Source organism: Poecilia mexicana, unplaced genomic scaffold, assembly GCF_051168715.1.
Source record: "Poecilia mexicana isolate PSO_F unplaced genomic scaffold, ASM5116871v1 scaffold_20, whole genome shotgun sequence".
NCBI lineage: Eukaryota > Metazoa > Chordata > Actinopteri > Cyprinodontiformes > Poeciliidae > Poecilia > Poecilia mexicana.
Genome location: NW_028263389.1, coordinates 7520476 through 7535382, shown reverse-complemented (window position 1 = coordinate 7535382; position 14907 = coordinate 7520476). Strand labels below are relative to the sequence as shown.

Genomic DNA, 14907 nt, shown 5'->3' with positions numbered 1-14907 from the left:
ACTCAAGGAGTGAAAATATTCTGTAAAAGGCACTGTAATTTGTAACACTACAGAATACAAACATTTTGATAAAACATTTAAATGAGAAATTCCTTCAATTTTGTTTTTTTGAAGGAACCCAGTTCACAGAGAGCCTGTGATGAAGTATTAAGGCCCCAGCCCAGAGTGAACACATTGTTTCAGTGGTAAGTACAGCTCCTTTCATATCAACCTCCCCCCCCTCATATGTAAAACTGATGTCACATGACTGTGATCATTAATTGTGTGAGAAGCATTTGTATTACCGTTGACGCGCCAGATTCATATGTCCTCTGCAAGGCTTCTGCTGTCAGCAGGCATTGCATTCTGGGTAATATGGCTCAGGGGCACAGAAATCTGTCCATGTCATTGGGCTAGGAGGTGCATCAATTCTTGCTCCATCCACTTTGGTCAGACTTCACATCTCGTGGCGAGAGCCCCGCGGGCAATCAAGCTTAGCATGTTTAAGTTTTCATTAATTACCGACTACCAGGCTGGCTGAGATGATAAAAATCAAGAAACTAGTGTACGCGTCAGAGCCGCGGCTTGTGCTGGCCCGTGTTATGGGTGGGTGGTAAGTCGGACACCAGCCCTGTCAGATGAATGTGATTTGGAGTTTAGCGAGATGACCTCCTCCAGACAGCCTTGAACCCTGTAAATCCTTGCTGATATCAATAGTGGGTGGCTATTAGACATCGGAGACTTTCTACGCATCACCCAGGGCTACATCTGCCTGAAATGGAAAGAGAAATGATTTCACTTTTCTCTCCATACATCTTTGAGAGAAAGAGAGAGAGAGAAAATTAGAACAGACACAGAGCTGACTTGTGTTTTTGTAACAAATGCGTAATTCATTTGTTTCCACCGTTTCTGATTTAATGGAGGTTGAGTAATTGCATTAGGAAGCACATTGTGCCATGTTGTGAACTGATGAAAGCATGTGTAATACTTTTGATAGGCAAACAGAGGGGAGGGAGAGAAGGAGAGAAAAGAAAGAAAGACCCAGCGCCCGCCTTTGATGCAGAGCGTTTATTTGCTGAATTATCCTTCCTTTAACAAGCATCTTATCCCCAGTCACAGGCAGGCCGGGGCCCCTGTGATATTGCTTTATTTTGAGGAATTAAGAGAGGTGGCGAGGAGACGAGCGAAGCAAGCGCTTATTACATTACCGCTGATAAGATTGAAAGGCAGAGAAAAGCAGGGAGAGAGAGAGAGCCACAGAGAAAAGAGGAAAAGCACAGAAGGAGAGAGAAAGAGGGACCCAATGGAAAGTGTTTTGTTGTGCTGTTATTAGATTGAGCTGCTGTTGGCTACAGAGTGGAACAACAGGGGCCCCAAAATGCAGGTGGCTGTTAACAGGGTTAGCCCCTCGTACTGGTGTGTGTTACACACAAATGTTTGTGCACTGCAGCAAAAACCTCGACAGCCTGTCGATCAGAGCGCTCGGCGAAGGCCGAGAAGAGGCGGCGGCGGCCAAAGAGCTCCCACAATCCTCCTCTTCTGCATCACGGCCCTCGTGGCAGGTAAGGCGACGGTGGGCTGAGAAACGGCACATCAGTTGGACTGAAAATAAGGGTGTGAAGATGGGAAGAAACACATTTCTTAATTTTTCTCTGGGTTCATCGGTCCCATTGGTTTTCACTTATATTCTCTGTAACCCGAGATTGGAACGTCTTGCATTTCAGAAGCTAAAAGTAAGTCTATAAAAACGCCTAAAAATGCCCAGATTTCTCATTATAGTTTGATTTCTAAATTAGCTTTGGTTAGATATGAAATTTCTATGTTAGTTTACCAATTTCTTCTTAAATTTTATTTATATTAGCAGGTTTTTTTTTAGGTTGTTTTATGCAATTCATCAAGTCAGAACAATCACAAAGTCTTTGTAAAGTCTGAGAAAGTTGAAATATAATTCTGTGCCGTGAGTAGCAGCTAATAGGAAGAAACCATGTTCGTCAGAATCAAAAGCCAGGCCGAGCACACAGAGTCCAAAAACCATTCAAAGTTTTCTAATCACCATGTTTGCGACTTCTGAGCTAGTTTTGCTTTCCATACGCCCAGTTTGAACGATAGAGCTGTAAACACACATTGTAAAGTGGAATGCACATAAAGAGTGCTGCATCAGTTGACCCTTTTCATTGTGTTGGAATGCACTGATTACTGGATTTCCACAGTGAATAAAGTTAGAGCAGGTCTAAAAAAGTTAACTCAGTCCTATGCCTTAGAGCATCGGCGACCAGGAACACACACCTGATGTGATTGGTTTGATAGAAAATAATAGTTGTATTTTAAAATACACACTTTAAAATGCAACTATTATTACACTTGGTAGGTTATCACTTAGAACAATTCCACTTTTTGTTTCACATTTACAAAACAAGTATATGTTTTTTTTTTTTAAATGGCATATTTAATGAATTAAGCTGATTGCTTCAATGCAGGGATGCTGGGAGAAATGGTGACATATGTGGGTAAACTTCACCCAACGAGACTTTATAGTAGGGTAGCATAAAACTTGCTCTCAAGTTAAGAAGAACCAAACTGGTTCTTTTACAGAATAAAGAATTGGCAGCTGCAGCGACAACGTATTGGAGCTGCCTTGTTGGAATTGCCTTGAGAGTGTGATGTCATGGGAAATATATCGATCCTATTTACAAATTGCAAGAAGAAAACAGCTTTGTTTGGTAACCCCCTAACCCTCCCCACCCCAGGAAAAAAACTGCTAAATGATGTAATTATATGTAATGAGGTAGTGAACGGTACCAGTGAGAGAAAGGGGAAATTAAGTGTTTCCATATGAGCATGCCTATACAGAGACATGCAGTCTTATTCAAACAATTTGAATATTATTGAAAAGTTCATTTATTTCAGCAACTCAGTTCACTAAGTTAAACACATTATGATGATTAATTACACTCTGACTGGTGTTTTCAAGCTTTTCTTTCTGTTAATTAAGATGTTTTTTTTTTGTTTTTTTTTTTGCCTACAGCTAATGAAAACATGACATTTAAGATTAGAATATTACATCGGCCAAAAAAAAGAAAAAAAAAGAATATTTTATTTTATTTTTTTTTTAATAGAGAAATGTGGGGTTAATTTAAAGTATGTTCAATACCTGCTGAAAGGTTGTTATTTTCAAAAGGTATTCTTGTCCCAAGAATAGGAATTTCCTAATTAATTGAATATAACTGTATATAGGTATTACACTGCAGTGAGCCAAAAGGAATCCCCCCAGCCGATATGCTAACCATCCAGCTGCGCGTTGCGTTTCAACTTTTAAAGATTTGTTTTCTGTCGTTTTGGGAGTAGCGTCTCCCGTTTAAGGAAACATCAGTAGGTGGAAAATGCAATCTTCGAAGATGAAACCCAAGCAGCAAAAAAGGGCGAGAGGAAATGAGGGGGGAACCAATCGAGGGGAAGCGAGAAAAGGGGACTGCAGTTGTAGCGGTAGCATCACCAGCTGTGGGAGTGAGTGTGCTGTTGTGTTGCATCTGGGGATGAGCCTGCTATGCCACCGTGCTGGCTTAAAGATGTAATGAATCTTCAGTCGGGGGCTTTCCTTCCAGGGTGACAACTGGCTTTGAGGAAGGTTGTAAATGCAGGGGAGATTGTGGTATAATTCCTCAGACTGGCGTTTGTGCCCCCCAGTCACCATTCGATTATCTCCCAAATTGCTGTGTTTCACTGAGATAAAGATTTTTTATGGCTTGCTGACTTGAAACAACTAGCGCAGGCAGAATAAGGGGGCAAAGCAGGGAGAGGCAAAAAGAAAAAAAAAAAAAAGAGAGAGAGAGAGATGGAAAGAGAGAAGCAATGGCCAAACCTGCCACGCATAGTAATTTCTTTTGGTAAATGACAAAATCTTTGTTTATATGACATTTCTTGAAAATTACTGCAGCGAGATGAATCTGAAATATAAAATGTCACATTTGGCATGCAAAACTATGAAAATATATTTCTGTGCAAAATTCATGGAGGCATTTAATTTAGAACGTGTTTAATAACTAAGGCAGCCTGCATCAGTAATCCTGCCCGGAGGTCCCGAAAAGATTGTCATATTTATTCTCTCTTTTCTTCACCCCCCTCCTTCGTTCCAAAGCCAAAATATTTTAAGGGTAAATGTTCATTGTTAATTAAGATTTACTAATTAAAATGAAAATAATTAACAAGAAAGCTTAATCTCTGAATATTAGCCTATACTTAGAAAGAAAGGAAGTTTTTGTACGTGGCATTTCCTGCCTCCATTAAGAGTGCATTTTGTGTGATCAGTCAATGTGTGGAAAGCCCTGAAAAGATCTTTGAGCAAAGGGACGGCCGCTTGCCAGCAAAACCACAGAGGATCCCTCGCTGGAGCCTTTGATCTCATCTGTAGGAGTGCTGTAATGTTATGGCACTTTAGGCACAACTCAGGCTCGGGGCAAACAAACCACCTCTGATATGGAAAATTGGCTCCCTTCACCTTTTACCTTCACCTTGCTGTCTCTGCCGTTTCCTACGATGCCTGCGCAGGCACTTGAGCCAGGGCAATAACAATGCTTCCGCGACGCACATGGAAAATTAGACGCAGGTGTGATATTATTTTTTATCCTTTTTTCCTTTTTCTGCTCTCGTTCCTCTCCTCCCCCGCCCCTCCCTTCCTTCCTCCTCCTTTTTTTCCGTCTCTTCTTCTGCCTGCCCTCGTCTTCCTATGCGGGAGCTCGGAGGCCTTCGCCACCTCCTTCTAAATGTGAGACGTGTGGGCTAAACCGCTTTGCCACCAATTATACTAATTTTACTTCTGCCTGTATTGTTTTTGGTTGTTTTGGAATCCAAAGATGCTCGCAGTGGGAAGATTGAGAGGATATCACCGAGGGGGTTCAGCTGCACACGCCCCTCCTTCTTGACTGACAGGCACTGTCATGAGTATTATGACCCTTTGCTAGCTGAATTTTAGTATTGTGTCCTTTCAAAATATATGTGCTTCTTGACCCACAGTTAAAAAAAAAAAAAGTGACATTGGAAATCATAAGGAGAAAGTTCTAAAATCCATATAGGAGTGTGTGTGTGTGTGTATGAGAGGGAGAGAGTGTGTATCATTGATTGGAACAGAGGGTTTTAATTGCCAGACACTCAAAATATGCCCTCAGGTCCTGGTTAACATACTGTATACTTAAGCACATACAATAAATAGGAATAAGGAGATGTAATTTACAGTGGATGATATGAGTTTCTTAGAGAATAGGATAGGAGACAGTATAATGCGATGTGATGCTATAAATCTTGGTATATATGTACGCTGTAAGATACAATACGTCATTACACAATGGAATAGGATGGCGTTATAAAGAGAAGGGTAGTGTAGGATAGGGTTGGATAGAATGCTACATTTATTTTTTTGTTTTTAATCCTATTCTTCATAATAGTGCAAATCAACCTCTTGGTGTGGCAATAGGATTATGTTATAATTAAAATGATCAAGCCCCCTCAGAATACAAATAACTATATTTGGGGACTATGCTAATTATCAGTATCAGCTGATGGATCTCTGAATGATCATAATAATGTTAGAAAAACAAACAAACCCTGCAAGAAATATTTAATGACAAAAAGCTCCAAATTTGTTTTGGATATTGATGATTTAAAGACTAAGATAGGAGCAACTATTTCCATTAACTGTCTTCTGGATGTCCTACTTAATAATTTTTTAACTACCTACCTTACGCTATAAAACAAGGGACATACAAGCAAAAAAAAAAAAAATAAATAAAAAGAAGAAACATCCAGTCCTTGAAAGTTCATTTTACCACCGCAGGGCTTGGATGTTGGAAATCTTCTCCTGAATGGGCAATCTAACTTTGACAGCAGTTAATGTTGATGTGCTTTGAATGAGGTTTAAAGGCTATAACCCAATGAAGCTCATTAAATGGAGAATATTAGGTGTAGTGGGATTTTTTTTTTTTTTTTTTTTTTTTTTATCAACACACTTTTCGGCATTAGAGCGCCTTGTTACGTTTTTCCACGAGTAAATTTAAGTTTTTGACCGATCAATCATTTTCTGACCGGTTCAAACTTTATAATTATAATGTCAAAGTGAAAACATATTTTTCAAAAATTAATGAAAGATCAAAATTAAGTCATTACTTTGCAGAAGCCCCTTTGGCAGCAATTACAGCTTCTTGAGTAAGTCTTTAAAAGCCTTTTACACCTGGATTTGGGCCGTTTATCCAAGTCTTCCTGGCAGATCCTCTCAAGCTTCGAAACGCTGGATGCCATTTCAGGTATCTCAACAGATGTTCCTCGGTTTTTAATACTGAGCCCCGGTTAGGCTTCCAGATGACACAGGCTTTCCTAAAAGAAAGCGTTGCCCTGTTTATTTGGAAAAAGATCACCCTCCTTGGTCTGGGTGAACTGTAGTGCCAGGTTTTAATTGTGTAGCTTCTGGAACACGTTTATTTGTTTTTGAACTAGAACTCCCTACATTTGGGTGACTTCAATCAAACGCTCCACCGTGGAGGTTAGCACCTCCACATGACTTGCTCTGGTCCAAAACGGGGAATAATGAGTCGGATTCCTTTACTATTCCAAAACCAACAATTTAAAAATATCTTCAATTGGGCTGAGGCCCGATACACGAGATCATCCCAAAAATATTTTTTAGTTTTTAAATGACAAATTTTTCAGTTTTCGGTGCAGTTCATGCCAAATTATAGCTGGATAACTTAACATTTTGAAGCAGGCCAATAACTGCTGTGGTTGCAATCCGGTGGTGGGATATTAATCTGTTCTAATAATGCTATAAACCTTATGAGCAACTCTTATGTCTAATAACATTTGGGGTAAGAACACAGATGATCTGTTGTCTATTAAAATAATATGCTTATAAAATATGGAGTTGAAATGTTTGCTCATCCTCGTGTTCTCCTATTTCTTCTTCATAGGGGGACCAGGGAGCCCTTCCCCAATCCATAGAGGTGTGTGTGTGTTGCCTGAGAGCGGCAAGAGACAAGCTTCCCAGAGGTCTCTACTCGGTCAGAGTGGCACTTCAGAGCCCTTTAGGAGGTCCTTCTCTGCACCTGCGCAGTTCGAAAGAGCAAACCTGGCCGGCGTCTACTGAGCCAGTCGAGCACCGAGGCCGCTTCTACGACATCGGCCTGCATATTAACCAGAGCCTCTTCATGGTGCCACACACTGACCTGTTTTATAACACTATGTAGCAGTGTTTTAAATAGTTAAATGGTGGGATTTGGTTGTAGATAAAAAAAAAAAAAAAATAGTCCTCTAAATAGCTTGTAGCGAACTGCACACGTGACTTCTTAGCCGTCTTTCTTCTTGTCACTCTACTATAAAAGCCAAATTTGAGGAGGTGCACTACTGATAATTCTTCCAGTAATGTTCCCCACGTGATTTATGGATCCAAGTGGCTGTCATCCAGATTTACTTTAAATCTGATGTGTTCCTTGGTCATCAAGATACATTTTGTTCACTCAACTTATTTTACAAACGTTTGAGGCTTTCACGGAACAGCTGGATCTGTATTTAGATAAAAGTGGGTTTTACTTGCTAATTTTCCGCAGTGCTTTGTGTTGGTCTATTCCACAGAAAACTGTGCCTGTAGCATAAAATGTGAAAAAGTTCAAGTAACTTTAAACTTTTTACTTGTTTTTGTTAACTCGTTGAAAATACCAACCCCTCTTTTTCTTTTTCATAGCGGAAGAATCGGTGTGTTTTTCAATGTTGGGCCTTTTGAAGTCGCGCAGCAGATTATATTAGATCAAATCGGAGCCCATTTCACAATCACTCTTTTAAATCTCTTGAAAAGATGCCATCCTCTGTATATGCATAAGCAGCTCTAATCTTAAAAAAACCCCAAAAACCTACAGACTTATTCTGGATGGTTGATATTGACCAGTGGATTAGGTTCTGTGTATTCATTGATCATATGTGTGCGGGACAAAAGATTCACATGCAAAAAAAAAACAAAAAAACAAAACACCCCTTAAAATAGACGCCTTTAAATTCGGTGTCCCTTCCGATCCTATATAGTCGTGTATGTAGGCTCTGTTTTCTAATGGCGTCTGTTGAAGGCCTATGCGGAGCATTCAGCACATGTGGACACTGTCAATGCGCTCGTGGGCGTATTCACTGAGCCCAAGCTCCCTGATAATATTGTCTCCAGATTCCATCCGACATAAAGCATGGGGTAAAAGCTGGCATGAACTGAATGCAGACCTGGGATCTGAAAAAAAAAAAAAAAAAAGAACGGTTTAAGTACAGCATAGTATAAATGCCTTGTGTCACTCTTCTTCCCCTTCTCTTCTCCCTAAACTGTGAGCTGTGCTTTATAGACAAACCAGCTGTTGTTATTCACATTGACAGCGGTGGGAATGCCGATCAGATTTGTATGAGACCACTAGCTTAAATGCTTTTTTTCTTCCCTTCCCTCCACTTGCCCACACTATAGCGTGCGATTTCAGAAGTACATGCAGTCCCTTCTAAGAGGAAATGAGGAATTAGTGATGGTAGAGGGAGGCCAGGAGCTTATTTTCCCCTTCCTCCCTCTCCATCTTTCTTTCTGTCTCCCCCACTTTTCTTTCATTCACCACTTGTTTTGTCTGCCTGGGCCGGATTAAGGCGGAAACAGTTGAGTGTCAAGCTTTTGCAGGTGAGTGGGAACACCTCGGTGGAATTGACAGAGTGTCTGAATTTCATTTTACGGCAAAACGAGAATGACGTGGATGTGGTTTTAGTTTTGGAGTAAACAAGCAGAGGGGGAAAAAAAAAAAGGATCTTGTAGAAATCCATTCATTTGGTGTTTTTTTTTACTTGTTTCCCATGCTTTACTCCTGTGCAGGACTTTCAGGCATTTTTTTTAATGGTTGCTGTCATTACTGTGTTTCCATAAGAGTGAACAAATGGCATCACGAAGACCAAGGAACACACCAGAGAGGTCAGGGTTGTAGGTGGACAGAAGTGCAAAGTAGTGCGATAACATACAACAATATCTCAAGGTTTAAACATGTCAATGGGCACTGTTTAATCAATCAGCTGAAAAGTGGGGAAAACAATGATAGAATATAGGCAAAAAGAGTATTTTGTTTTGAAAATGCAAGTAAATCAGGAGATTTTTCAGAAATCCACACTGGGAGTTTTTTTTTTTTCCTATAGAAAAAAACTACAAGACTACAAAACGTGGTTGTGACAGTATGATGCTGTGTGGATGCTTTCCTTTGGCAAGCACAGGGAAGCGGGTGAAATTTCATAGAAGGCTGGAGAAAGGATCATATTTCTGTAGCAGTTCATGTTTAGTCTGTATTCACAGACTTGGATCCATCTCACTGAGATGGGGCTGTTGTGGAAAGAAAGCTAGCGGGAAATTGTTGCATCTAAACAGGTGAAGCTGGCACACCGAAGACTTGCAGCTGTGATTACAGCAACGCCATCTTCTGAACCAAACTACTTTCCTTTCAGTTCACAATTATGCAGTAAATCCAGATGAATTTCTTAAAGTTTGTGATTTAAATGCTTCTGTATCCTACATGCAAATAACTATGTCTAAAAGCAAGCACTTTAAGCACACACACACACACACACACGCTGACGGAACACTTCTAGTCGAGGTCATATTTCCCACAGTAAACGAATTATATAAATATCCTCAATATTCTCAATATCTGTAATCCGTGATATTGTTCCATAAATTTATGTGTGGAGTCACACGCCACCAACCGTCGTTTCACCGGTGTGTCCCAGATTCGGTGCGTGATACACATGATTTATGCGTTAAAACAAGTCCCCTGCATTTTCCATTACGACTAATAAAGGGATAAAATATTTCCTACTCAATGATGGATGAAGTGGGGCACACTTCACTGTCAGTTCATTTTTTAAGCAAACCCCTACCGTTCTCTGGGTAAATAAGCATGCGCGCACTTGCCGTTGACTGCCAACCACCAACACGTTTTGCTTTGTGCAAGACACCCGTAATATTATCAATTTGATTTATGGTGGCCTTACTGGATCTCTAATTCAGTAGCTGTCAGTTTATACTACAGTGGCAATCTGAAGCTCCCCTTTCCACGCCGCCTGTATCCGTGAAACGTGCTTTTTTGGCACATCTGTAGAAATAGGAGGCCGCTAAGAAAATTCTCAATATCCACGACTGCCGTCCTTTCAGTGAATATTTACCTCCATTACTTTGTGTAGACAGGCTATTCATTTAGCGCAATACTGTAAAGCCCGTCTGTTTCTTATACAAAGTTGGACCCTACTTAACAGTAAGGTGAAGGCTATTGGTTGCACTGGTTTTTATTTCAAGGCATTTGAGAAATGGGAGGGCCGAATCCACATTTGTAAAAACTTTGACAAAACATGTTTTATTTTCACATGTGTTAAAGGTACAGTATGTATCTTTTATTAATAAAAGAAATAATTATTTTTTTCTTTTTGAAGCGTGTGGTTGAGTGTATCTGTTGCTCATGTTTCTGCAGAGCTTACCTGCCGCCTCTGAAATCAACCCCTCCATTGTTTTGCTGTTCCAACTCATCAGCCTACCTGAACACAGTAGCCATTTTAGCTCTGTACTGGCCTGGGGAGTATTTCCTGTATGCAGCATGAGCTTGAGTCTGGTCCAGGGCAGGTAAGTCAATAAACAGCATGAAGTTTCCACAGTAAGTACCTTTTAAGCCAACGTCTTTAGTGCGGGACCGGTTAGAATTAAAGAGACTGGAGAACGGCACGTCCAAACTGTTTCAAAAAGAACAAAAAAACAAAACAAAAAAAAACAAAAAAACTGCAGCTTTATTTATTTAATGCTTCAATCTAGTTGAACTATCAACGTTTTTGGTTGCCAATAATGATGTGCTATTGTCTTAGATTCAAAACTCCACTGATCAGGGGGGAGCCCAGCCCACAGCTGGACCAGTTTAAAAAAATCGAAGCCATCATCTCCTCTGATCTAGACCACTGGCTGTGCAACCTGTATTTTCAGGTGAGTGCTCTTTTCCCCTGGTTTGGTTCTGTAAAAGATCTACAGTTTGCTCATTCATTTCATTTATTTATTTGTTTCATCGTCCCATTGCACGTTAAACATTTAGGGCTAGTAGAATGCATGTGCATGAGGTTTAAAACTACAATCCCCGTTTCATTACGTAGGTTGTTATGGAAAGTCCAGCGGGCGTTGGACGTTTAGATGTTTCCTATGAGAAAAAAAGCACTTGCAGAGAAATTGGAAATTGTCCCCAGACAGAAAACAAAATCCACATCTTTACCCAATAATTCTGGATGCATCTAAGCTGATGCATTGATTAGATTAGTAAACACTGTAATCAAATTAAAAAACCAGAACAATGCTCTCCCTCTTCTGCGTTTGCATCTTTATCCCTTTGACTTCGACATGCTGTTTGTATTACTCTATCATTACTGTGGTCTACTGTTGCTTTGACTCCTGCGGGATATGTTTGCTTGTCTTTGCGAATGCAGGATACAGAAAAAAAAAAAAAAAAGTATGCTTACAGGCTTAACTTGGTAGTTATATGGCCCAATGTCAAAAAGATTAGCAAATATCACATACATTGATTATAAAGGACAAAAAAAAGTGGATGAAGAGCAATGACATGTTTACTGAATTTATACGTAGAGATCAGACAGTCTGATCGTTCTGTGATTATTATTCTGTCTTTTTTGTGCGTGTGCGTTTTAGGTAAAGAAAATTCCACTCGGAACATCCGGAGGGACAGAGCTCTTTGTCGCACCGTCGAGATCCCTCTCCAACCCTAAAATCTTATCCAAACCCGAGGATCACCAGGACCTGACCCTTACCCAGCGGCCCACGTCCCAGTCTCAGATTTGCCCGCATCCCCTTCTTCTCCAGTCCCAGCAGCACCTGTACGTCGGCCCCGGCTGCAGAGCGGGAGAGTCCGCAGTCCTGCTCTCTCAACACGGTTCACCTCAACACCTGTCAGCTGATTCCGCTGGCTCGTCTTCATCTCTGCCAGGTAGGAGTCCAAAGCTAAACCTCGCGCCGCCCCTTCTCCCCCCCCAAACTATGCCACAGTGGGGGAGAAAATGTCACTCTAATGTCTTGAGCTAGGGGAAAAGAAGAATGGCAGTTCTCACATGCATGGACTCTCTGCTGGGTGAGCGTGCTTTGGGGTAAAGTTAAATAAAGAAAGGGAGCAGAGTTTGCATAAGCAAATGAATGTTTTCTTTGTATGTTTACGTGACAATACCCAACAGATGCACATTTCTTTTAGGCAAATATTTAGGCTGGACCCTCAATACTGATTGTTAGTGATAGCATTCTGACGAATACCATTGCGGATTTCACCTGTGAACAAACCATTAACGCACCGACATAGAATACCCTGGAAAAGAAGTCCAATTACTGGCTGCTGGAAACTTACACTAAATAACTGTAATTAGTCCAGCAGTGAGCCCAAGGGATTTAACTCTAAACACGACGACACGGAAAAGCAAAGAAATGGATTCATTTCTGTTCATCACGGATAGAAGACACTCACAGAATTTAACCAAGAAACATGTTTAGCAGTTTGCGTAGATTTTATTTGGTCAGACCTTAGTTAATATGTTTGAGTATAACAAATGTAACTTTGATACTTAAACAACAAATAGATTAGTGTCCATTCTAACATATTTTGAATTATTGTGGTCCTCTCATGTAAGGAAAAGGAACAGCATGACGGTAACATACATTGTACGTGTATTTTCAAAAGCTTTTCTCTGTACAGCACAACTAAGATGTGCTGTATATTGTCAAAGGCTGCTGCAGGGTTAAGAAGCCCGGCTTGCATCAAATTTGACGTTAGCATTGTTGTCAGACTGGTTAAATCTGGAGACGACCTTCTTGGATCTACTCTAAGGAAGTGGCATCCTAACAGCCTGAGTTGTTTTGATCATTGGCATTGTCTGCCTCTCCGTTAGGAAGCTAATGTTGAATGCGAGTTTTAATTTTGTAACTAAACTATTTAAAGCTGAATACAAACTTTGTCACAGCAAATGGCTTTCTCTACCACATGGCTTAGACAAGTTCTCAACTTTTATTATGTCCATCAGCTAATAAAACAAACAAACAAAAAAAAAAAAACAGAAACAAGTTAGTTTAAATTCTAACATTTTTTTTATCATCACTTTACTGTCATTATTCAAACTACCATGTTAAAAAGAAACAAAATAACTGGGATTTAATTCAGACAATAATAATAATAAAAATATTTAAATCTATTCTAACGAAGTGATTTGTAAAACATTTCCCTGTGATGTGCTGTTCATTAGCAGCGACTCCCTCAGGCATAACAAGTCCAGCTTGCTGGAGCAAGTCAGACTTTAGCTTTAGCACTGTTGCTAAATTATTTACTTGAGGATTGAAACTTAGATTCTTGCTCCCACAACAAGAAAAACCTTTGCAACCGAAAACAAGACGAATGTTCCCGACTTGCTTGTAGATGATTCTTGAATCCATAACAAAACAAATATGTGATAGACGCATCAGAGTAATAGTGAGAATAACATTTTACTGAAAGAACATCTGATTCAAATGTTTAAGTAAATTTGATCATGTAAACAACGCTAATATCTAATGGTAATATTTAATACCCTTACAGTTGATCAAATTCTTCGTTGAGCAGGTCCTTTTTTTCCCCTCTTTTTCTCTCCTTCTTTCTCCCCTTTTTTTCTCTTTTCTTTCTTTTTATTTCTTTCTCTCTCCTTCCTTTCTTTTTCTCTCTCTTTCTTTCTTTGTGCATGTACAGCTCATCTTTATTTAACAGTTCTCAAAAGTTTCTGGGGTGCTCTGCTTTAAACATCACACAGGCTTTTTAATTACAAATGAGTTGTGACAGGTCTGCTGGGTAGCACCCTGGCCCATTTTAAACGTGATGCCGGCTGACAGCTTGGCAGTGTTCTCCCAGCACTGAAACATGTGGAAGAAATTGGTCTTTTACATTTCACAGCTTGTCGCTTCCTCCGCTAGCTGACCTGTGACCCCCCACAGAGATCCTAACACCCACAAGGGAAGTGTCCCCAACGAACCGACTGCATTTCCAAAGAGGGAGAGAAGGAGAGCGAGAGACGCTCTTACTATGCGGGGATTTATGTTCAGCCACATAAGGCAAAATTCGGCGGATCTGCTCGCCGAGGAGAAGAGTGCACGGGCACGCATGAAAACACACACACACACATACACACAGTCAGGTGAAGAGGTTGCCGGAGAAGTGAACCCGATCCGGCGAGTGAAATAATGGATCAAAAGGTGTCCCGCACAACACCTCATCTGCACCGCTCCCTAAGCCAATCTGACGTTTGGGCCTCATTTGCATACAGATCAGTTCAGGTTGCATTACCTCTGGAGTGAATTATGGCGTTCAGATGGGGCGATATGTCAAGGCTGAGCAGGGCGATTGGATGGACAACTTTAACCTAGCCAAAAATGGAAATCCAATTCAGTCAGGGAAAAGAAAAACGAATTATCCTCAGCTTCTCCAGTTCTCAGTCAAGTCGGGGGGGGTGGGGAGGGGGTTTCAGACGTTTCCTTTCTATTTCATGCTTCCCTGTTTCTGACGCTGATGTGTGCTGTGGTGGGATCACTTTCTCGGTGCATGTAATGCCTGGATTTTCCTTAATACCCATTTGTCTCCGAGTCGGGACAAGTAGATGGAGACCTCTTGTCATTTATAACGTCGTAACGCGCAAGGCTCGACAGTGAGACATTAAGTTTGCGATCCCGAGGCCTTAAGTTAATTAATCTTTTTATTAAAAAACAGAAAAGAAAAGAGAATCACGACACTTGTCATGTATCAACAGAACCAAACCTGACATCCCAATCTAGAATAATACCGCTGACAAGTTGTGATCAGAGAGTCGGAGCGTTACCGCGGATGTTGTTGTATGTGAACTCAT

At 40.6% G+C, this 14907-nt stretch overlaps 1 protein-coding gene across 1 annotated transcript in view; it reads left to right on the top strand.

Annotated features, from left to right (window-relative positions):
• The window catches only part of ofcc1 (orofacial cleft 1 candidate 1), a 76978-nt gene that overhangs the window by 10833 nt on the left and 51238 nt on the right, over positions 1-14907 (top strand). The window contains exons 8-13 of the mRNA XM_088001633.1: positions 115-185; positions 1430-1541; positions 6933-7172; positions 10482-10630; positions 10867-10981; positions 11693-11987. Coding sequence (XP_087857759.1) covers positions 115-185; positions 1430-1541; positions 6933-7172; positions 10482-10630; positions 10867-10981; positions 11693-11987 — 982 coding nt within the window. The remainder of the gene's footprint in view (positions 1-114; positions 186-1429; positions 1542-6932; positions 7173-10481; positions 10631-10866; positions 10982-11692; positions 11988-14907) is intronic.